This window comes from Cololabis saira, chromosome 21 (genome assembly GCF_033807715.1).
Source record: "Cololabis saira isolate AMF1-May2022 chromosome 21, fColSai1.1, whole genome shotgun sequence".
Taxonomy (NCBI): Eukaryota; Metazoa; Chordata; class Actinopteri; order Beloniformes; family Belonidae; genus Cololabis; species Cololabis saira.
Genome location: NC_084607.1, coordinates 36,763,841 through 36,786,807, shown reverse-complemented (window position 1 = coordinate 36,786,807; position 22,967 = coordinate 36,763,841). Strand labels below are relative to the sequence as shown.

The 22,967-nt window shown below is 46.2% G+C and overlaps 1 protein-coding gene across 1 annotated transcript; it reads right to left on the bottom strand.

Moving 5' to 3' along the window:
* Nucleotides 1-463: 463 nt before the first annotated feature.
* LOC133421966 (transmembrane ascorbate-dependent reductase CYB561) lies at nt 464-22,921 on the bottom strand. The gene is made up of 6 exons (XM_061711784.1): nt 22,675-22,921; nt 16,864-17,071; nt 5,676-5,774; nt 5,474-5,577; nt 5,241-5,398; nt 464-1,013 (listed from the first exon to the last, which is right to left on the bottom strand). Exons 2-6 carry the CDS (start codon nt 17,066-17,068, stop codon nt 821-823), a joined length of 759 nt encoding a protein of 252 aa, XP_061567768.1. The 5' UTR covers nt 17,069-17,071; nt 22,675-22,921; the 3' UTR covers nt 464-820.
* Between the last annotated feature and the right edge of the window lie 46 nt (nt 22,922-22,967).

The window sequence follows — 22,967 nt, the reverse complement described above, 5'->3', positions numbered from 1 at the left end:
TTACAAATAATATAATATATTACAAATAATAGCAGTGACCAAAACACCTGCAGAAATACTGCAGGAATGACATAGCAGCAGTTAAATGCAGCCTTCTGTAAGCTTTAAATATCCACTGGGCTTACATCAAATACATCAAAACACAACAATAAAAAACACTTTTCTGAACTTATCAATATGACTCTGTCCTTCACAGGATAAGTAAAATGGATCACTGCAAAAACTCACAATATTAACAAGAATATTTGTCTTATTTCTAGTTATGTCTCATTTTAGTAAAAAAATCTCATTACACTTAAGACATCACTGGAAAAAACAACAATTTTCACTTTTTTCAAGTAGATTTTCACTTGAAATAAGTAGAAAAATCTGCCAGTGGAACAAGATTTTTTTGTTTGTAATAAGAAGATAAATCTTCTTATTGAAAATTATCTGAAAATTTACTTGAAACAGGTGAAAATAAATCAAATAAGTTATTTTTCTGGTGTTATTTTTCTGGTGATGACTCTAAATGTTGAAATAGCAGTAAAACCACATTCATTGATGAAATGACATAAGGGATGGAAAGGAGGGATGACAGTTTTACAGGGGGGATGATTTGGACCGTTTTTATTTCAGGGTGGGATGCCATCCCCCCTCATCCCCCCTCAACTCCAGTTCTGGTGGTGGGTCCGGTTGGCAGGAGGCGTTGGTCGTTCCAGCTCCCGCCCCTCATCCTTTACTTCACTGAACCAAAGCTATACGTTGAGACGTGCACCTTTTCTGATGAGCTGTCAGGGATCTGAAGCAGGTCAGGGGGACGCTGGGGACCCCCCCTCCGTCAGGGGGACGCTGGGGACCCCCCCTCCGTCAGGGTCTTGAAGTGGACGGACAGAGACTCTTCCTCGGGGTTTGGGGGGCTCCTGTACTCCTCCCTGGTGATCAGGTGACACAGCAGCACCCCGAAGAGCACCAGCAGGATCCCCAGGGTGTTGGCCAGGACCCCTTCTGGAGCAAACTGGGAGTAGGTGGGCCTACGGACACGGGAAGGAAACATTCAGCATTATCAGCTAATCCAAAATGCAGCAGCCCTAATACTGACAGGAATCAGCAGGAGAGACCACGTCTCTCCAGTGTTAGCGTTGCTCCATTGGCTACCTGTAAAATTCAGAATCCAATTAAAGATTTTATAACTTGCATATAAAGCCCAAAACGGCTTAGCTCCGCATTATTTGCAAGACCTGATAGTGCCTTATGTTCCTGGCAGAGCTCTCCGTTCTCGGAGTGCAGGTTTACTCGTAGTTCCTAGAGTATCTAAATGTAGATTTGGAGGGCGGGCGTTCTGCTATCAGGCACCACTACTATGGAACCAACTTCCAATCTGGGTTAAGGAGGCTGACACCACCTCCACCTTTAAAACTAAACTTAAAACCTTTCTGTTTAGTAAAGCCTATAGTTAGTGTTTAGTAAACCTCTAGCTGGTGTTGGCAAATCTCTAGGTAGTGTAAACTCTAGTGTGTTAGAGTCGCTCCTGTAGTTTCTTGTGCTGGCCCCCTTTTTTCTCTTTTTTCTCTTTTGTACATGATGCAGCATCCTCTGCCGGTGGTGAAGAGCATCTCTGAATGCACAACACCGGAACCTGCAGTGTGGGAGTGAGAGGGGCAGGGTAACGGCCCAGTCAGGCGGGGGAGAGATTTGTCCGTCAAGACTCCTCTCCCTGGCCCTGCCCCTTCTCAACCTTTCCCCGACCCTGAACCTAACCTGGGACTTGCTGATTGGGCCGGAGCTTCGGGAGCTGCGTGCTGGCCTGCTGTCCCCACCCCCGGTCATCCCGCTGCTGCTTCCACCTGCCTGCTGTCCCCACCCCTGGTCATCCCGCTGCTGCTTCCACCTGCCTGCTGTCCCCACCCCCGGTCATCCCGCTGCTGCTTCCACCTGCCTGCTGTGCTGTTGACGTCCCTGACCCCCAGTCTGGCCCTCGGCAGGAGGGTCCCCCCTTATGGTCCTGGTCCTGGTCCAGGTTTCTTCCTCCTAAAGGGGAGTTTTTCTTGCCACTGTTTGGCTTAAGGTTTTCTCCCACTAGGGGAGTTTCTACCTGCCATTGTTTATGTAATAATTGCTCGGGGGTTTATGTTCTGGGTCTCTGGAAAGCGTATAGAGACAACTTTTGTTGTATTAGACGCTATATAAATAAAATTAAATTGAATTGAATTGAATTAACACACGCAGAGGAAACATTCAGCATTAACACACGCAGAGGAAACATTCAGCATTAACACACGCAGAGGAAACATTCAGCATTAACACACACACGTTGATCTCTTTGTTGAAAGAGCCGTATTGGACCAAAAACACAAAACACAAATAGAAAAAAGAAAAAAGTTGAAATGTTGAGAAAAAAGTTGAAATGTCGAGAAAAAAGTCGAAATGTCGAGGAAATAGTCAAGATTTTGTGAAAAAAGTCAAAATGTCGAGATTAAAAAGGAAAGGAAAAAGGAAAAAAAAGAGAAAAAAAGGAAAAGAAAGAGAGAGAGAAAAAAAAGAAAAAGCTCCAGGAGCCACCAGGGCGGCGCTAAAGAGCCGCATGGGGCTCTAGAGCCGTGGGTTGCCAACCCCTGCTTTAGAAGAAAATGGAACCGAAGGTGAAACTTGGCACTTAATGGAGTTTCTGTGGAGTTTTGTTAGCAGTGCAGGAGTCTGTCACCGTTTTCACTGAGCTCTGAACATCTGAAACATCCCTAGAGTTGTGACCAAAAGATCTCCTGCTCTTAAGGATTGATGCTTGTCTTGGTCCAACTGTCGGCTTAAACCCCTCCCCCTTTGTGGGCTTTTGTTTTATATACTAGACACAGATGACAGATAACTTTTTTATGTATTGAAATCATCCTTTCCATTGTTACTACCGCTAGCCCTGTTTTCTGTCAGTTAGGCGACGGCATCAGGCCTGAAAGCTCTCTTATACCCAGCCACTCATGCACATGTAGACTTGTGCTGGTATCTCAGAGGTCCTAATTAGAAGGAGGAGGGAGCTCTCTGTCTTTAGGATCCTCAGCCACCTCAATTTAGAGTAGTTCATTATGGATGGATGGCACTAAACAGAGCATTTTAAAGGCATCCTGTTTACAGTAGGTGTGGACATTCCATACCAGCTGGGGGCAGTATATCACAAAACACTCAAATATAAACAGATCAGCCAAAACATGATGAGCACTAATGGATAACGGAGCTGCACCCCCCACATGCCAACATCCTTCTCCCACATGAGCTGCCTCCCCGAGCAGGCCAGTGATGGAACCCTCAACCATTATTTAAGGATTACCCAAAGGGCCTGATTTACTAAAGGTTTGCGTGTGTAAAAACCTGTGCAAACTTGACAGCACCCGCAAACCAAGGTGCCAGCTGATCTACTAACAGCGTGCAAAGAATAGCGTGCGCAAAATAACACACGCAATCCATTTAGTACTTGGAGTACTGGGAGGGGAAGATGCAAATATCTCCATTTACCACACGCAATGAGATTTACTTTCAAGCCTGAAAGTTTTTGCGGGGATTGTGATTGCGTCTGTATTTAATACGTTCGAAAGGAAGGTGCTAATCTGCACAGCATTACTATTGTGGTGAGGATTCTCCACATGCAAAAGGAAAAATATTTTATTTGAATGTTAAATCGAGTATTATTCAGCAAAAGGTTGCCACAGGAGGCATCTTCATTTTTTTTATTTGTGATAATAAATAAATCACGTGTTTTCATGGAGAAAAAAGTGTTTCTTATTGTGCGCCAATGACGTGATCTACTAGTTTGCATTATTCGTTTTGGAATACTCAATTTAGATATATACTGCATGGGATTTGGACTCAGAATAATGGCTATAATTGCCACGGCATGCCACGGTCAGCTGGAGACAATTGTCTCGAGCTGACCGGAGCATCAAGACTGGAGAGATGATTAAAAATGATGTCCAAGCTGTCATGTTAGTCTATGTCCAAAATAACACTGAAAAGCTTGTCTGATTACGCTTTTAGTTGTCATCCATCCATTCAATACACGTAACTGACATTGATGTATTCACAGTGATTCATTATCAGCTGTAAATACTTGTGTACAGCCATTATTCTGAGTCCAAATCCCATGCAGTATATATCTAAATTGAGTATTCCAAAACGAATAATGCAAACTACAGATCACGTCATTGGCACCCCAGGATACAGCTTTGCCACCGAGGTGGCAAAGCGCTCTCTGCTCTGTGCGCTCTGTGCGCTGTTCTGAACACTTCTCTTCTTTCGGCCATATGATGGTCCCGTCTGTCACACATTTACTGTCAGTGTTTGCTATATAATATATAATATTTGCAATGTACTGTGGACATCTGAATAAAAACTTAACTCATAAATAGATTAATCAAAGCGCTCTCCAGCTCTGTGTCTGATGTCTTTTTCTCCTCAGATCATGCCGAGCACCGCCGGGTCACGTAAACCCGACCAATTCAATATTAAAATCAAATTCAGTCCTGTGGCCCGTTTTTCTATTTCGTATTTTTGATCTGTGCCTAAAATTGAAATATGAAAAACCAGACGTTTTTCCGTTTTTTGTGTTACCAACTGCATTTATTCTATCGCAGGTTTTCTCCGATATTGCGTTTCTTTTGGTAATGTTTAAATGTATTTGCTGTAGTTCATGAATGTGTTTATTTGCCTCTTCCACTAATATCTCTAACTCCAACTCGTCAAATTTCATTTTGCGCTTGTGACTTGTGACTGTGCTTTCCATCCACTCTCCATGGCGCAGAGTTTGCGCTCGCAAACCTTAAGACACGCAACACCTCATTTAAATACTGCTGTTTGCACCTGTTATCAATTGCGCACGCAATCTTAGTTGATCACCCGCAAACCACACGCAAACAGCACGCGCAAACTTGTTCAGTGCACACGCAATTTAGTACTCTTTATTTAGGATCTTAGTAAATCGGGCCCAAAGAGGTTTTCTGGTCCAAACTCATCTCCCCAGAGAGGTTTTCTGGTCCAGACTCATCTCCCCAGAGAGGTTTTCTGGTCCAGACGCCAGCATCAGATTCATCAAAGCATTCAACGGTTTTTATGCAAATACCCCGCGGCAACAGCTACAGAGCAACTCAGCACCACACAATCAGAACAAAATGTCTGTACATCTGCAGTTTTTGGCGTAAATGAGGATTGTTTTATTACCTTTGGACAATCTGATGTTTGGTTAAATAATATAACCAAACAGAAGCTGTAAGACTTACATAATTCTGAAGAGGAGATTCTCTGTGATGCCGAGCAGGCTGGTCCCGATGGCCATGACCAGCAGCATCAGGCCGCAGAACACGTGGACGGGGAGGTATGTGGCCCGCAACCATGCCGACGCCACGGGAAACAGGAAGAACAGCAAACCCATTACCCACTGGCAGAAAAGGAGGGTTAAAATGTTAGTGTTCTGATGGGCGTTAACCTGGAGCACGTGCAAGTGTGTGTATACCTGTAAACAGAACAGGACCAGGGTGGCGATGCCGCACCAGCTGTGCAGAGAATATACGTCGGGGATCTGGGCCTTTCTGTGAAAGTCAAACACGGCTACGATCCCTACAATAAACCAGACACGGCATTCAGGGCTTGTTCTTGGCAAGACTTGTACAGGTATCAGGTGTTACGTTTGGCACAAACACACACGACCCTCTCACCGACGATGCTGATGATGAGAGCCAGCAGGTGAATGGTGCCGTGGAGCAGCTTCACGCTCTTTCTGGCTTCATTACGAAACACTCTGTAGACCAGGATGGCTGACGGGAGAGGCAGACAAGTCAGGTGTTAGACGTCATCAGAAGGTGAACACACTCCCAGCTGATCACAGAGTTTCTATAATAAAAGACACTGAAAATGCTGTCTGCCAATCAATCAACCACAATATCCACATGAGCTGGTTCTGATCATGTTAAGAAATAATGTACAAAAAATAAACAATAATCCAGTTAATAAACCTCAAAATATCAAACAGATGGAAATTCCTGAATCTGGGAAGGCAAGGCAAGGCAAGTTTATTTATATAGCAAAATTCAACACAAGGTAATTCAAAGTGCTTTACATCGACATTAAAAGGGTTGGGTGTCTCCTGTCGGGGCTGGGGGAGACTCCCCCTGTTGGGGTGAGGATAAGGATGATGACCCTGCAGTTTCTCTCTGACTCTGTTCTCTGTGGTCAGTCCTTATCTCAGCGTTCTCGCCACAGCGTCGTCTTATCGGTTGTTTTGGAACATCCTGTCTCTTGTTCTTCTTCTTGACGGGGGCTGCTTGATGTGACGTAGATGATAAAAAATGTTGCTGCTTAGCAATTGTCCTCCTGGCTTGTTCAGACGAGAGACACCTGCCTTAAAGAGATGTCTGCGACCCCAAAAGATGTTGAAATTGTCAATAAAATGCATTGATTGAGCAGCACATGCATCTTTGAGCCATGTGTTTAACATCATCAGCCTGCTGAATCTCTCATCTCCTTGCCAAACCGTTGGTACAGGTCCACTGAAAAACACCTCAATATTTAAGCATGCAACTTTGTTTATCAGATCAGTGAAGTCTTGCTTTAATACTTCCGATTGTTGCTTCACAACATCGAGGGGTCCTGTGTGTATGACGACAGCTTTGACTGTTGGATGCTCCGCAGCAATGCTCCGGATCTTCTTTGTGACATCAGACACCATGTCGTTGGAAAAAAAACCGAGTACTTTTGTGTTTTTGCTGCAGAAGCATTTTATCTCATTCACACTTCCGTCACCCACTATCAGCGTACGAGGCCCAGTTGTTAGCTCTGCCTGTAGCCCTTTAGCAAGGGATTTAGCCTCATACCTGTCTCTGGAGTCGGAAGCCTTCTCTCAAGGAGTCAGGATTTTGAGAGAGTGGAGTAAATCTGTTCTCCAGTAGAATCGCTGTGTCTTGGGGTGATTTGCTCTCAGCTTTTGTTGTACCCTTCCTTCTCTTACCGGGTACTGGGGTTGAAGAGACATTCCTGTGCGATGGTAGTGCAGGCCACTCGATGTCGTCCAAAGTCAGCTGGTGCCGGGTTATGCCTGACAACCGTCTTCTCAGATCTGAGGGAGGCGATTTGTAGTGTTGCGTCTTGGTGGTGTTAGTTAGGTTTCTATTAGCCTGCTCCCTTTCACTGTTTTGGGAAATCGTCAGAGTAGATTAATTCCTATATTGTCCATTTATCTCACCATTCACTTCGAGCCTGTGAATTTTTGTTTCCAGTACTGGTATCTTCTGGAGCAGTTTGTGGTAATCATCCATGGAAAAGGGAGGCATCTTGCTGCTAATTAGCTTCTGCTAGCTGCTGCTAGCTGAGTTCTTCAATCCCCGTCACGATAGCGCACGCTCGTGCTGCTGATAAGTTACTCTCACAGAGTACTAAAACGGTTTAAAATAAAACTGGTTGTCTTCGGTAACTATCATAAATTAAACTCCCGGTGGTAAGGTATCCAGGTCCTGCTTTCCAGAAATTGTTTTGCAGAAAAGAAAAGATTGCAGTGGAGAGAAGAAAAACAAAGCGGGGGAGCAAGAGAGCGAAGCGTCTGCACTCAGCAAGAGAGCAGAGAGAATGAGAACAAAAAACATGAGATAATCACAGCACATAAAATTCAGCAGGGGGAGACATATTGCATGATGATACATTGATTATACAAATAACTTGTAGTACGTAGCAACAGAAAGGAAACATCAGCGCAGCTATTTATAACACATGCATATACAAACACTTACCAAAGAGATACCCTAGCTTGTTATTTACACCGTCTCACAGCAGAATTGGGAAACGCTGACTTTTTTTATACATAAAAACAGAAGGGATCTTTTCCCTGGACCAAAACCCTTGCAGTAGGGACATGGAATGTCACCTCGCTGGGGGGGAAGGAGCCGGAGCTTGTGCGTGAGGTTGAGAGATGCCGGCTAGAGATAGTCGGGCTCACCTCCACACATAGCTTGGGATCTGGAACCAGCTCCTTGAAAGGGGCTGGACCCTCCACTACTCTGGAGTTGCCCAGGGTGAGAGGCGGCTGGCTGGTGTGGGCTTGTTTATAGCCCCTCAGCTCAGTCGCCATGTGTTGGAGTTCACCCCGGTGAACGAGAGGGTCGCTTCCTTGCGAAAGGTCTCTCACTGTCGTTTGTGCCTACGGGCCGAACAGCAGTGCGGAGTACCCGGCCTTCTTGGAGTCCCTGGGAGGGGTACTTGATGGTGCTCCAACTGGGGACTCCATTGTTCTACTGGGGGACTTCAACGCTCACGTGGGTAATGACAGTGATACCTGGAGAGGCGTGATTGGGAGGAACGGCCTCCCCGATCTGAACCCGAGCGGTGTTTTGTTGTTGGACTTCTGTGCTAGCCACAGTTTGTCCATAACGAACACCATGTTCAGGCATAAGGGTGTCCATCAGTGCACGTGGCACCAGGACACCCTAGGCCGGAGGTCAATGATCGACTTTGTTGTCGTTTCATCTGACCTCCGGCCGTATGTCTTGGACACTCGGGTGAAGAGAGGGGCTGAGCTGTCAACTGATCACCACCTGGCGGTGAGTTGGATATGCTGGTGGAGGAGGAAGTTGGACGGACCGGGATGCTGTCAGACTGAAGAAGGAGTCCTACCGGGGCTATATTGGCCTGTGAGACTCAGTAGATGGGTACCGGCAGGCCAAGCAAGCCGCAGCTTGGGCAGTCCTGGAGGCAAAAACTTGGGTCTGGGAGGACTTCAGTGAGGCCATGGAGGAAAACTTTAGGAGGGAAGAAACCTTGAGCAGGACCTAGATCATAAAGGGGGACCCTCCTGCCTGAGGCCAGCTGGGCAGAGCAGGAAAAGAGGAAATTCTGGCAAAGTAACACGCACCAACTCACCGTGGCCACCATCCGCTGTGGCGCCACACACAAGACTATTGAAATCCCACCGGTAACCCCATCAGTAACCCCATCAGTAGTCCCATCGGTAATCCCATTGGTAGTCCCACCAGTAACCCCATCGGTAGCCCCACTGGTAGTCCCACCGGTAGCCACCTGAACCAGCAGCTGCAATACTGTTCCAGCTACAGCTTCATGCTCATTTCAAAGCTCCACATTCATTTTTTAGATAGTGAAATTAATACCAAAGAAGAAAAAGAGGTCTTATGTGGGGCTTTCTGAAAGGTTATTTTCTCCACATTGACTGGCCTCATCTACAATATTGACAAATATTGAAAGAGGCCAAAGACGCAGATCAGCACAGAAAAAGTGTCTTGATGTCAGCGGCAACAACATTAGGGTGGACCTGTGTTTGCGGCTGTGTGAAACCCCCCTGGGTGTTTCCGTCGCTCATTAACTTGCCTTTTCAGGCCCCATCTAATGTCTAACTGACCTTTTCCTTTATGGCTCTAATTCAATCCAGCACCGAAGCAGTTGAGCTAACGTGGTTACCCTCGTTAGGGAAAGTGCCCTGGGCGGTGGACACAGAAGCCATCAGGAGGATGTCTGACACGTCTCCATTTGAAGACACATCACTGGGTTCTGCATGTGCTTTTTCTTCATCTGCATAACAGACTACATGCTTGCCACAGTTACAAGACAGTGGACTGTTGACTGCTGAGCTCATGTTTCAGTTCAGTTCCGTTTTCGTCCTAAAGCGTCTATTACAACTCAAGTTGTCTCTGGGATCTTTCCAGAGACCCAGAACATGGCCCCCCCGAGCAATTATTACATAAACAATGGAGGAGGGAAGAAACCTGGATCGGGACCCGGACCATAAAGGGGGACCCTCCTGCCGTGACTAGAAAAACTGTACGTACCGATGTTTAAAGGGGACCTATTATGAAAAACAGTTTTTTTCTTGCTTTAACATATATAAAGTGGTCTCCCCTCAGCCTGCCAACTCAGAGAAGGAGGAAAGCAACCAAATTCTGCAGTGTCTGTACAGCCGCCCGGATGAGCCGTCCAGTGTCATGTGACTTCTACGAGTCGTTCAGATTCTGCTCCTATCGTTACGTAACGACAGGCGCGATTTCCATAGGTCGGCCTCCGCTGCTAAAACCACACCCACAACTATCTCTGCTGGCTGTAGCTCAGCCATTGTTTAGAAGCAGTGACTGTTTCCACAGCGAGGGGACAGTAAAAATTAGGTTTTGCATAGACACATACCCTCATAAAAGGATCTGTTCCAACAGCACGGACCCGGCAACTGCACACGAGTCAGCGGTAAGTGACGTTATTTTTTTATGTTATTTATATTTGTATATGTATGATCTTTGCATGGGCTAAGTATTTAGCTTAGCTCCGGTGTTACTCCGTGTTACGGAGCTCTATTAGTACCGTAATACATTTATTTCTGTTTATGGTTTCAGATCTTCCAAGCACCTGAATCTGTTCAACGACACCTTCAGAAGACGCACGGTCCTTCCTTGAGCCAGCAATAGTGCATACATGTTATTTATATACAACTTATGTTCTTTTATTTTTTTAACAATAAAGTTGCCATTTGTGAACATTCAGTGTTGTGATTTCTTTACAGTTAACATGATTCATTTGTCTTGTAACATAAGAAATGAAATGATGAGGAATCGGAGTAAATAACTGTGGTGTAACTGTTTAGAATTCAATTAAATCTTCCTGTGTGAATTAGTGTGAAGACGAGGAGACCCGTTCCCTCTTCAGGGAACTAAAGGCTGATTTATGGTTCTGTGTTTCACCAACGCAGAGCCTACGGCGTAGGGTACGTGTGGATTTAACGCAGAACCGTAAATCAGGCTTTAAGATCCGTTTAAACTGTGTAACTGCATGAGAGCGTCCGACTATCGCGTCGAGATGCCTGACATCGGACGTTCTCTGTCCACACTGAAACCGTTAAACTCTCTGTCCACACTGAAACCGTTAAACTCTCTCTGTCCACACTGAAACCATTAAACTATCTCTGTCCACACTGAAACCGTTAAACTCTCTCTGTCCACACTGAAACCATTAAACTCTCTCGGTCCACACTGAAACCGTTAAACTCTCTCTGTCCACACTGAAACCATTAAACTATCTCTGTCCACACTGAAACCGTTAAACTCTCTCTGTCCACACTGAAACCATTAAACTCTCTCTGTCCACACTGAAACTGTTAAACTCTCTCTGTCCACACTGAAACTGTTAAACTCTCTCTGTCCACACTGAAACTGTTAAACTCTCTCTGTCCACACTGAAACTGTTAAACTCTCTCTGTCCACACTGAAACTGTTAAACTCTCTCTGTCCACACTGAAACTGTTAAACTCTCTCTGTCCACACTGAAACTGTTAAACTCTCTCTGTCCACACTGAAACTGTTAAACTCTCTCTGTCCACACTGAAACCATTAAACTCTCTCTGTCCACACTGAAACCGTTAAACTATCTCTGTCCACACTGAAACCGTTAAACTCTCTCTGTCCACACTGAAACCATTAAACTCTCTCTGTCCACACTGAAACTGTTAAACTCTCTCTGTCCACACTGAAACTGTTAAACTCTCTCTGTCCACACTGAAACTGTTAAACTCTCTCTGTCCACACTGAAACTGTTAAACTCTCTCTGTCCACACTGAAACTGTTAAACTCTCTCTGTCCACACTGAAACCGTTAAACTCTCTCTGTCCACACTGAAACCGTTAAACTCTCTCTGTCCACACTGAAACCATTAAACTCTCTCTGTCCACACTGAAACCATTAAACTCTCTCTGTCCACACTGAAACCATTAAACTCTCTCTGTCCACACTGAAACCGTTAAACTCTCTCTGTCCACACTGAAACCGTTAAACTCACGGCCAGTTAGGACAGTCCAATACAAAAAAATAAAGCAATGGAATTGATTTTGTCACTGAAGTTCGATCGCATCGCATGCAGTTAGGACACGGTTTAATAGTTTACGCAGCCGCTGCTCTTCTGCCCGGAGAGGCTTTGTTTCCTCCTCTGCTACACTTCATTCAAGCAGCCAATCAGCGCAGAGCCTCATTAGCCCCCATTCCCCTCAGAATCCAGCACAGATTCTGAGGCTAGAAGCGGTAAAACTAGAGACATGGCCCACAGGCTGAATTTCTGATTTATGTAGAAAAAACAAGCTTTTGATTGTTTTTAAGACATTCAAGGCCTGTTTAAAATATACATTAAATGCCATAATAGGTCCCCTTTAATGAAAGAGGCCGTGACGACTGCTTCCTTCTGATGAAGCAGTGCTACAAACTACTTTACTAGACCAGGGAAGTTCAAAATCACATCAACAACTGCAATAAACATGTACGTAAACAGAATTCTGGACTCCTGCAGCGCTGGGGGTCTCACACTGGCAGACAGAAGTTGGGTTTCCAGAACCAATGGACCCACAGAACCGGCTTTCCCGCAGCCAGCTAACCGCTATCCCTTGCCTTCACTTCAAAAAGCTGTGTAAAACTTTTTTTTCTCCCAGTCTTTGTTTCTGGGTTTATTTTAATGGCTAAATAAACAGTGCAGTTAAAATTCAGTTGAGTTAAGTCAGTGTGAGACTGCAGAGAACAGCAAGACCTTCTGCTGCGGGCTGATGGGAAAGCTAATCATCCCAACCTCCTCAGGATCGATCAGCTTTGATCTAGGCTGAACACTGGCTGCTGCCATGGGTCCACACACACACACACACACACACACACACACACACACACACACACACACACACACACACACACACACACACACACACACACACACACACACACACACACACACACACACACACTGCTGCAAACATTTAGTTGTTTTTAATGTTCGAGCCCGACTTCCTGGCTAAGGGTGGAGGGATGGAAGTGGGCCGATGGCCATCTGGTCATTGTTATCTTCATGCAACAAGTCAGAATCATGCTTGAGGCTAAGACACACATCCCCACACTCACAACACACACACACGCACGCACGCACGCACGCACGCACGCACGCACGCACACACACATGCAGCATTTGAATGAAGAATATCATTCAAAACAAGTCCTTGTTACCATAACTACTTATTGCCTGAAATATATCTGATTTCAGAGCAGAGACAGTGTCTTTTTACTTAAACACTGGTCCACTCCCCTCTCAGGTCCACCTCCCTCTCAGGTCCACCTCCCTCTCAGGTCCAGTTCCAGATTAGTTTCTCCGCTCAGCTCAACTCTGGCCAACTCTGGCTGCTTCCACCTGCCTGCGGTCCCCCACCCCCCTTTGGGCATCCCACTGCTGCTTCCACATGCCTGCTGTGTGCTGCTGACATCCTCGACCCCGCAGTCTGGCCTTCGGCAGGAGGGTCCCCCCTTATGATCCAGGTCCTGGTCCAGGTTTCTACCCCCTTATGATCCAGGTCCTGGTCCAGGTTTCTACCCCCTTATGATCCAGGTCCTGGTCCAGGTTTCTTCCCTCCTAAAGGGGAGTTTTTCTTGCCACTGTTACCCCTTTTACTTTTACTTTACTTTTGGTTCCAGGGCTGGTTCTGGGCTAGAGCCAGACTTAGCACCAGTTCTTTGGTTTTACACAGCCTAAGCACCGGCTCCTGGCTCTCAAAACTGGTGCTACACCAGCCCCAACTCTTTGCTGGGCCAGGCGTAAGAACCGCTTTACGTTGGGGGCTACGTGCTTACGTCAAGGGCTGGGGGCGGAGTTACTGAACAACCAAAGCAGGAGTAAACACGGAAGAGCGCCATTTTTAAACAACGGAGCGTTGAAGACGGCCGTTAACTTAACAGACTGTTAAAATCTAACGTTAAAATGGATGTAAAGCAGAAGCAGCAATGGTCAACTTGCTGGATCGCAAACTTTTGCTGTCCAAGAAAGGCTTGAGAAGCCAGCAGCAACACTTGGGGTGCGTCCCAATACTCCCCCTCGCCCTAGGCTCTGCGTTGATGTACGCGGCGACGCGCGCCGTACGCCGTAATTTCTTAACAGGCGTAGCTACAACTGATAGATGTCATCTATTAAACCAACATTTATCTTCCTAAATGATTTTTTTCATCCAGCGTACAGGTAATTCTCAACAGAGCTGCAGGTTTCTCCCCCGGGAAGACGGCGCAGGTTGAGCCGGCTGAGGAGCTGCTGTGCCCCGGGGCTGCCGGCTCTCCAGTCACATTTCTTAACAGGCGTTATTTGGTTAAACTGAGCCCAGGTTGGGGATCTTAAAGGTTACTTTTACGCCTGAAAAAAATATTAAAACTTAATAAATGGCCATATTAACAGCGCTACAGCAGGAACTAAAACAGCTTTTAACTGTCGGCTTCCTCATATCGTGTGACGATCGACGCAGAGCCTACGGCATAGGGTACGCGGCGACGGGCACCGTACGCCGTACCCTACGCCGTAGGCTCTGCGTCCATTTAACGCAGAACCATAAATCAGCTCCGGAGCCGGCAGTCAGCCAGAAATTCCGAAATTTTCAGAGCAAATTTCTTAACAGGCGTTATTTGGATAAACTGAGCCCAGGTTGGGGATCTTAAAGGTTACTTTACCTGAAAAAATATGAAAACTTAATAAAGTGCCATATTAACAGCGCTACAGCTGAAATTAAAACAGCTTTTGGCTCTCAGCTTCCTGATCAGGGTGGGGATGAAAACGAGGGGGAGTGGTGATGACGTATACAGTAACGTGATGACGTGGCTCTCTGGCCAGCTGCTGGGCAGCACCAGCTTGTGTAAAAGCAAACGGTTCTTACTTAGAACCAACCGCGAACCGGCTCTAGCACCAGCACTAGCACCAGCCCTGGAACCAGCTTGGTGTAAAAGGGGTATGTTTGGCTTAAGGTTTTTCTCCCACTATGGGAGTTTTTACCTGCCATTGTTCATGTAATAATTGCTCTGGGGTTTATGTTCTGGGTCTCTGGAAAACGTCTGGAGTCAACTTTTGTTGTATTAGGCGCTATACAAATAAAATTGAATTGAATTGAATTGGTCATGCTGATGAGTTGGTGAATGCAGGGACTGGTGGGGAGAGACTTGGGCCATCGGTTCAGGGTAGAGCCCTGTGCGTTTTCTTTATACCGCTCCTGCCGACTCCCACTGACTTTCTGATCATTACCGCCTGCACCCACAACCTGTGTTTCTATCCACTTCCGCCCGCTCCCGCAAAACTCTGAGAGTTTATGCCCGCACAATAATAGAGATGCATTGACGCGGTGGCGCAGATGGTAGTGCAGCCGTCCCACAGCAAAAGGTCCTTGGTTCAATTCCCGCCAGGGACGTTGTGGGCGCTGAGTGAGTGTTAAGTTGCCATGCCATGACTTCAGCGCCACACCCTGGGGTAGCTAATGTGAGATACTGTTTTGTGTGGCCAGGTATGGGTTGCTCCACAGTGTAAATGCTGCTGTCTTCTCCCTTCTCCTTCCTCTTGGTTCCCTCCTCCACAGGCTGGCAGTCAGTTAGCAATCAGGAGGTTGGGGATAAAGAGGAGGAGGAGGGAGGGCTCGCTCTCTCTCACTCTGGGGGCAGCAGTAGCAGGGAAAGGTTTGATTTGTTTCCCTTTTTGGGAACAGTTAACCCTCATTTTTCCTTTGTCCATAATGGCAGAGTTTTCTTATTTTATTTTAGTTTGTTATTTTATTTTAAAGTTGGAGATTGCCGGTAGTACTCCTGTTTTGTCGGTTTGTTTTAGGTTATAGGTTTACCTGGGTTTTCTTTCTTCTTCTTCATGGTTCGACGGCCCATCGCTTGCCTGGCCCTGTGCTTACCCCTCTTTTGTTCTTTTTGGCCGGGATCTCCATCTCCTTTTGGTTCATTACTTTTGGGTTAACCTTTTTCCTTGTTTATTTTCTCCCCAGCAATTTAAAAACAACAAATCAATGAAATTTGTTTTTTTCACCCTTGAAATCTTTGTGGGGCGTCCTTAATATGTTGTGGTCTCATTTGAGCCTAATTGTGTACTCTGCTGGTGGCGAAGAGCATCTCTGAATGCAACACCGGAACCTGCAGCGTGGGAGTGAGAGGGGCAGGGTAACGGCCCGGGCAGGCGGGGGAGAGATTTGTCCGTCAAGACTCCTCTCCCTGGCCCTGCCCCTTCTCAACCTTTCCCCGACCCTGAACCTAACCTGGGGCTTGCTGATTGGGCCGGAGCTTCGGGAGCTGCGTGCTGGCCTGCTGTCCCCACCCCCGGTCATTCCGTTGCTGCTTCCACCTGCCTGCAGTCCCCACCCCCGGTCATCCCGTTGCTGCTTCCACCTGCCTGCGGTCCCCACCCCTGGTCATCCCGTCGCTGCTTCCACCTGCCTGCGGTCCCCACCCCCGGTCATCCCGTTGCTGCTTCCACCTGCCTGCTGTGCTGTTGACGTCCCCGACCCCCCAGTCTGGCCCTCGGCAGGAGGGTCCCCCCTTATGATCCAGGTCCTGGTCCAGGTTTCTTCCCTCCTAAAGGGGAGTTTTTCTTGCCACTGTTTGGCTTTAGGCTTTTCTCCCACTAGGGGAGTTTTTACCTGCTATTGTTTATGTAATAATTGCTCGGGGGTTTATGTTTATGTTCTGGGTCTCTGTAAAGCGTCTGGAGACAACTTTTGTTGTATTAGACGCTATATAAATAAAATTGAATTGAATTGAATTTACTGTTATGAGGCCGTAACGGCTACCCTCACAAAAACATGCATGGGCTGTATACTGCCCCCTCTGGCCAGCCGGGGCGCCACATGGGTGGGGGGGGGTCTGGCCGGAATAACGTGATTGTTCCATGCCCAAGTCCGGCTGGAGAAGCCCCACCCTGTCTGGTGAAAAGAAGCTGCTCACTCCTCAAGTAGGGAGGGGATAAACAGGATACAAATATTTTTTTAAAAAGGACATCTGGGAGGCTGTCTCTGTGGAGGTGCACTGAAATTTCTCAAAGAAATACAAATATGTCCTCCGTACATCTCATGGAATCAGATTTAACTCTGGGTGCACTTACCGTCCCCTTGGAGGAAGACCAGGCCCAGCACCATGCACAGAGGATGCAGGTTGAACTCCTGGGCCGAGCCGTCCCACGCGAAGCCCCCTCGAAAGTGACCCATCCACACGCCGGTCAGCACCACCGAGACCAGACCCAGGACCTGCGATGCTCCAACCAGCCCAGCGAACACGGAGCCACCGTGGCGGGGGGCGGGATCCTCCATGATCTGACACACAGTCAAACAGTTACCAGGCAATTCAACTGCTGACGCAGACCAAAAGCACAGGCGTCTTGTGATGGAGCAGATGTCCTGAGTAATTGTCCCTCCGCATCTATGTCATGCTGATTTGTTGTATTTAGCCATTAAAATGACATTTTGTCCCAACTAATGGTGCTTTTCCACTAGTACCTACTCAGCCCGACTCGACCCGCCTTGCCCTCATTTCTTTTCAATACCCAGATGAGAAGTAGGCGGGTTGGAGAGAAGGTGCTGTGACGTCTGTAGCCTTCAGCAGACATGGACTGAGAAATCTCCTGGTATATTTTTCATTTCTCGTGGCCCCATCTATCTCTCTCTGGATATTTTCCTCAGCCCTCAGGTTTAAGAAGGTCTCCACCTCGGAATTTGACCACGGAACAGATTTCTGTGCTGCCAGTGACTGTGTTTCCAGCATCAATAACCCTTTTAAAACCTGAATATTGGCAATAACCCGAATTTGCACGTCCATGTAAACACCAATAACCCCTTTGAATAACCCCAATTTGCTCATATTCAGGTTTTTAAAAACCTGAATATGAGCCCTGGGTTACTCCTTTTAAAACCTGAATATTGGGTCATGTAAACGGCAAACGGAATATCCCCATCAAACGGAACATGAATCTGTTTTCTGCACATGCTCTGTTCACAAGGAATCCTGGTCTTTTGAGTCCAGGAAGTTCTTATAAACACGGAGAAACACAAGACCAGGAGGAGACTAATCACTTCATAAATGTAATGAAGGATATGAACATTTCTGCATTTGTAGACGCTAGAAAGTACCGGGATAGAAGATTTACAAGAAGGTGAGAGAAAAGTTGCGTGAAGCAGCATTTGTTTTGAATTTGGATACAGGAAGAAGAAGCGGAAATGACGGGAATTACGTCATGATGTTCTCCACGCGTCGCTGGTTTGATCCAGATATCCTAATGATTAATAACCATGGAAACAGAATATTCTGAATGTTTCAGTAACCGGAATATTAGCAATAACCTGAATTTTGACTGCATGTAAACGTAGTCATTGTCTTCTTTTCCAAACCACCTAGGGCAAAAGGGAAAAGTTGACGCAGCATTTGTTTTGAATTTGGATACAGGAAGTAGAAGCAGAAATGACGGTAATTGTGTCATGACGTTCTCCGTGCGTCGCTGGTTTGATCCAGATATCCTGAATGATTAATCACCATGTAAACGGAATATTACCAATGTTTCAGTAACCGGAATATTAGCAATAACCTGAATTTTGACTGCATGTAAACGTAGTCACAGATTTCTGTGCTGCCATTGTTCTTCGAAAAAATGAAATGAAATGATGTGAAATGATGTCACTTCCTGACTCTGATTGGCCAACCGCCTGACCAATCAGTGGTCTGTAGTGTGATGATGTCAGATACAGCCCGACTCAGCAGCTTAGAACCTCGGCAGAATAGATACAGAAAAGTATCAACTCTACTCGCCTCCACCCCTAGTGGAAAAGCACAAAACCGGGGCGAGGCGAGTCGCTATGAGTAGGTACTAGTGGGAAAGCACCATAGGCCTACAACCATGTTTGGCCCACCTTTAAAGAAGCGGGAGATCACTGTGGACCTTAAAACCGGTTTCAACCACTTAACCTCCCAATCGTCTTAAAACCACCAGAAGAGGCTCTTTGGCCACTCTGGTTGGGGCCACCGTTGCTGTTGCGCTCCTAATGCACACATTCACTTACACTTGACTGTCTGTTCATACATGTCCATGCTTGAACACATGAGGACAAACACAGGAAATGTTTGTCCTCCACAGTCAAGAGTGCTCTTATAATCACATATTTGCTCCACGCAGCATGAAATCTGATCTGAGCATGAACAACCCCAGCCCCCACACTGAATGAACAGGGATGGTCTGATTTGCTCCTCCTTTTGTCTGCAGACCATAAACATACTGGAGGATGGCTGACCGGTCTTCCACACGGAGCAGCTGGCCCCCTGGGAAGTCTCAAGTCTCACGTCAGTCCAAACCATGTGTTGCGTTGAATGCTGAAGGAGCGCGTGGGCCGTCAGGACGTCTGAAACCACTCCGCCGTAGACGGATCTGTTGGGCTGCCCTTCGTTCACAAAACTGCTACAATCGTTTGAGTCCCTCTCGACTTTGACGGCGCTGAGTCGACCCGGCTCAGAGCAGGCCCGGTTCTACGAGGGTGCATGAGCATGCATTGCACCCTCAGTTTATGTGTTTGCATGCTCAGTTGAAAAGACGGAAAAAAACGGACAAGTGTGCGCGCGTTAAGCCTGAATTAAGGTTAATTAAGATTTATGGTTTCGCGTTAAATCGACGGCGTAGGCTACGGCGTAGGGTACGCGGCGACGTGCACCGTACTTGCGCGTCGCCGCGTACCCTACGCCGTAGACTCTGCGTTGGTGTAACGCGGAACCATAAATCAGCCAGTGTCCGTCGCTCATCTGCTTCCAGCAGTTTCCTGCACCAGCAAGACGCTGCTCTCTGCTGCTCCGTTAACACAAAGTAACGATGGATATTCAGAAGTGGTTCAAGCACAACCACACCAGCAAGTTAGACAACGGTGGTCATGAGACAGAGACTTTGAATTTCTATGTTTTATTTCTAGGGTAAGAAACATCTGTTGCTAGATTGTCTGATGGGTGAGGTAGCCCAGACTAAATGTAGCATTTTCTTTGTTCTGCAGCGATATTGCTGCAAAAATGCACTTGAAAGACACTTTAAATATTATTGTTTGACTGGTATCATTCCACTTGAAATGACAGTCATGTTTAGTGATGGTTTTGAGCTGTATAGATAAAATTAGTCCTCAAAACTAGTCATCATTTTCTAGAACCGGCCCTGCTCAGAGGCAGCAGAACAGCAGAACAGCCCACACCGCGACGACGATGCCCCGCATCGTCGCGCATCACGTCAGGATGCCTGACGATGCCCCCCACTGACTCCCCATGAAATACTGTTAAAGTGTGACGGCACATATAGGAAACACTTAAGAAGAAAGTTAGTAGTTATATTACTATTACTACTAACATTTAGCAGACGCTTTTAACCAAAGCCACTTACATCTGAGACACACACCATACAGACACACACCATACAGCAAATAATAGGGTTAAGGCCTTGCTCAGGGGCCCAAGGTGGTTCATCTTGGTTGCCATTCTGGGGCTTGAACCTGGGTCCTCCAAACCCAAGACCTGTAGCCACTAGACTACCACCCCCCAGTAGTTAGGAGTTAAAAAACCCCAGCAAACCCAAGACCTGTAGCCACTAGACTACCACCCCCCAGTAGTCAGTAGTTAAAAACCCCAGCAAACTAAACTTAACATGTCTCTGAGCTGCTGAGAGTCCATGAATTAAGCTTTAGCAAGTAAACTCTGGAATAAATGTTGTACATAGGCCTATATATAGTATGACGGAGTATTAGGGGCAAACTAAGACAAAAAAAAATTGGAAATTACGAAAATAAAGTCATAATAATATGAGAATAAAGTCGTAAAATTATGAGAATAAAGTAATAATTTTGCGAGAATAAAGTCGTAATATTACGAGAATAAAGTTGTAAGATTATGAGAATAAAGTTGTAATATTACAAGAATAAAGTTGTAATATTATGAGAATAAAGTCGTAATATTACAAGAATAAAGTTGTAATATTATGAGAATAAAGTGATAATATTACGAGAATATAGTTGTAATTTATGAGAACTTTAACAGGAAGAGCACACACGTCTTTTGTGGAAGAGGAGCTGTCTTGTATAGTATAGTAGTTTATTATATATAATATTAGTATAATAGTATTATTATTATTTGTTTCCTCTGCAGCTACAAATAGAGTTAATATTTTTTCCTCAATAAACAAGTTATCTGCAGATTGGGGTTAATCGCAGCGCAGAGAGCTGGCCAGCAACTGTGTTTAGCTGGAGAAGTGGGGAATAAAACCCGTGTTTTGATCCGACCCCGGTCTGTGTGAGTGTTTGTTTGTGGTAAACTGAGGAAGGTTATGTTTGGTCGTTACAGCCGAGATCCAACCGAGCCGACGACTCTTTCACTCTTTTACTCTGTTATATCAGATGCTCAGTCTCAGTGGTTCTGCCTCCGAGCAGGAAAGCGGTGAAAAGTTAAACCATTAGCGATCTTTTCCCCATGTCTGTTATGTGGAGCTGCTGCACCTACAACACAGCAACGGGTTACCATGGTTACAGAATAACGGAAAGTAACGATTACAAGTACCGGTAGGCTAAGACAAAACGAAGAGGGAGCATGTCTGTACACAGTGCAGTGGTCCGAAGAGCAGCTCAGGTAGCCTCCAACAGGGCGGCTCCGCCAGGTGATGACGTCATGACGACCAAGCCCTATTATGACTTTATTCTCACAATATTACAATTTTATTCTCATAATATTACGACTTTATTCTCGTAGTATGACTTTATTCACGTAAAATTACGACTTTATTCTCGTAGTATTACTATTTTATTCTTGTAAAATTACGACTTTATTCTCACAATATTACGACTTTATTCTCGTAATATTAGGACTTTATTCTCACAATATTACGACTTTATTCTCGTAATATTAGGACTTTATTCTCACAATATTACGACTTTATTCTCGTAATCTTACGACTTTATTCTCCTAATATTGTGACTTTATTTTTTGTCTCAGTTTGACCCTAATACTCCGTCGTATGCAGCAGCTTTAACCCTGCGGAGCCTGCAGCGTCTCTTATCAGCTGCTGCTGCTGCAGACTCGTCCTGTCAGGAGACGGAGCAGGAAGTGTCGGGACCAACGACATGAGAGAAACAGCAGCTCTGCCTCAGTGAAAGTCCGCTTGTACAGGTGTTCTGACAATTTCTGCTACCTGCCCAGAAATGCTACTTTGTGGTTCTGCGCATGTGCACAGTCGATTTTCAAAGTTTGATTGCCACACCAATCATTTCTTGCACGATGTAAAATTGATAATATGGGATGTTGAGTATTTGATCCTTCAAAATACACGACCCATGACATGAGTTGCATTACCCTTTGTGAACATTATGCGATAAAGAGAAAAAAAACCCAATTCTATCGCTTTATTTGATATTCATTCAGTCATTTGCCTTTATTTAACCAGGCAGGTCATTAGGAACACATTCTTATTTACAATGACGGCCTGGCAAGCGAGAAGGAAGTGGTTTAGAGAGCAAAACACAGTAAAATTGTAGATCTGCAAAGGTAGAAAACCATTAGGTAGCATCTTCTGGCAAAGCAGCAGAAATTGGCAGAACACCGGGTCGGGTCTCGCGTTAGTAAACGAGAGGATACGCTGCAGCTGCGGAGGCGCAGCCACCTGTTAAGGCTGATTTATGGTTCCGCGTTACACCAACGCAGAGCCTACGGCGTAGGGGACGCGTCGCCGCGTACCCTACGCCGTAGGCTCCGCCGTCGATTTAACGCGGTACCATAAACCAGGCTTTACCTGTTATCAGCGGGTGTGATCGTCACAAAGTTCCCATTCCCAGGAAAGCCACGCGTCCTGAAACGCACCCGAACCAGCAGCGAGAAGAGGAGGAGGTGGAAGGGTGGAAGAGGAGGAAACACTCACCGCGTCGGGAGCTCTTATCTGCTCTGATGCCGTTGAGGAAGTCGCTCTGGCCGGACTCACGTCCGCCTCCTCCCTCCTCCTCCCTCCTCCAGCTGATGGGCGTGTGTGTGTGTGTGTGTGTGTGTGTGTGTGTGTGTGTGTGTGTGTGTGTGTGTGTGTGTGTGTGTGTGTGTGTGTGTGTGTACAGAGGAGACAGCTGGACTGGTGTCACCGCCGCGTCACCAGGCCGGAAGATGGAGGGAGATGGATGCTGATGCTGAACAGCACGGTGGTCTGTTGCCTTGGCAACACTA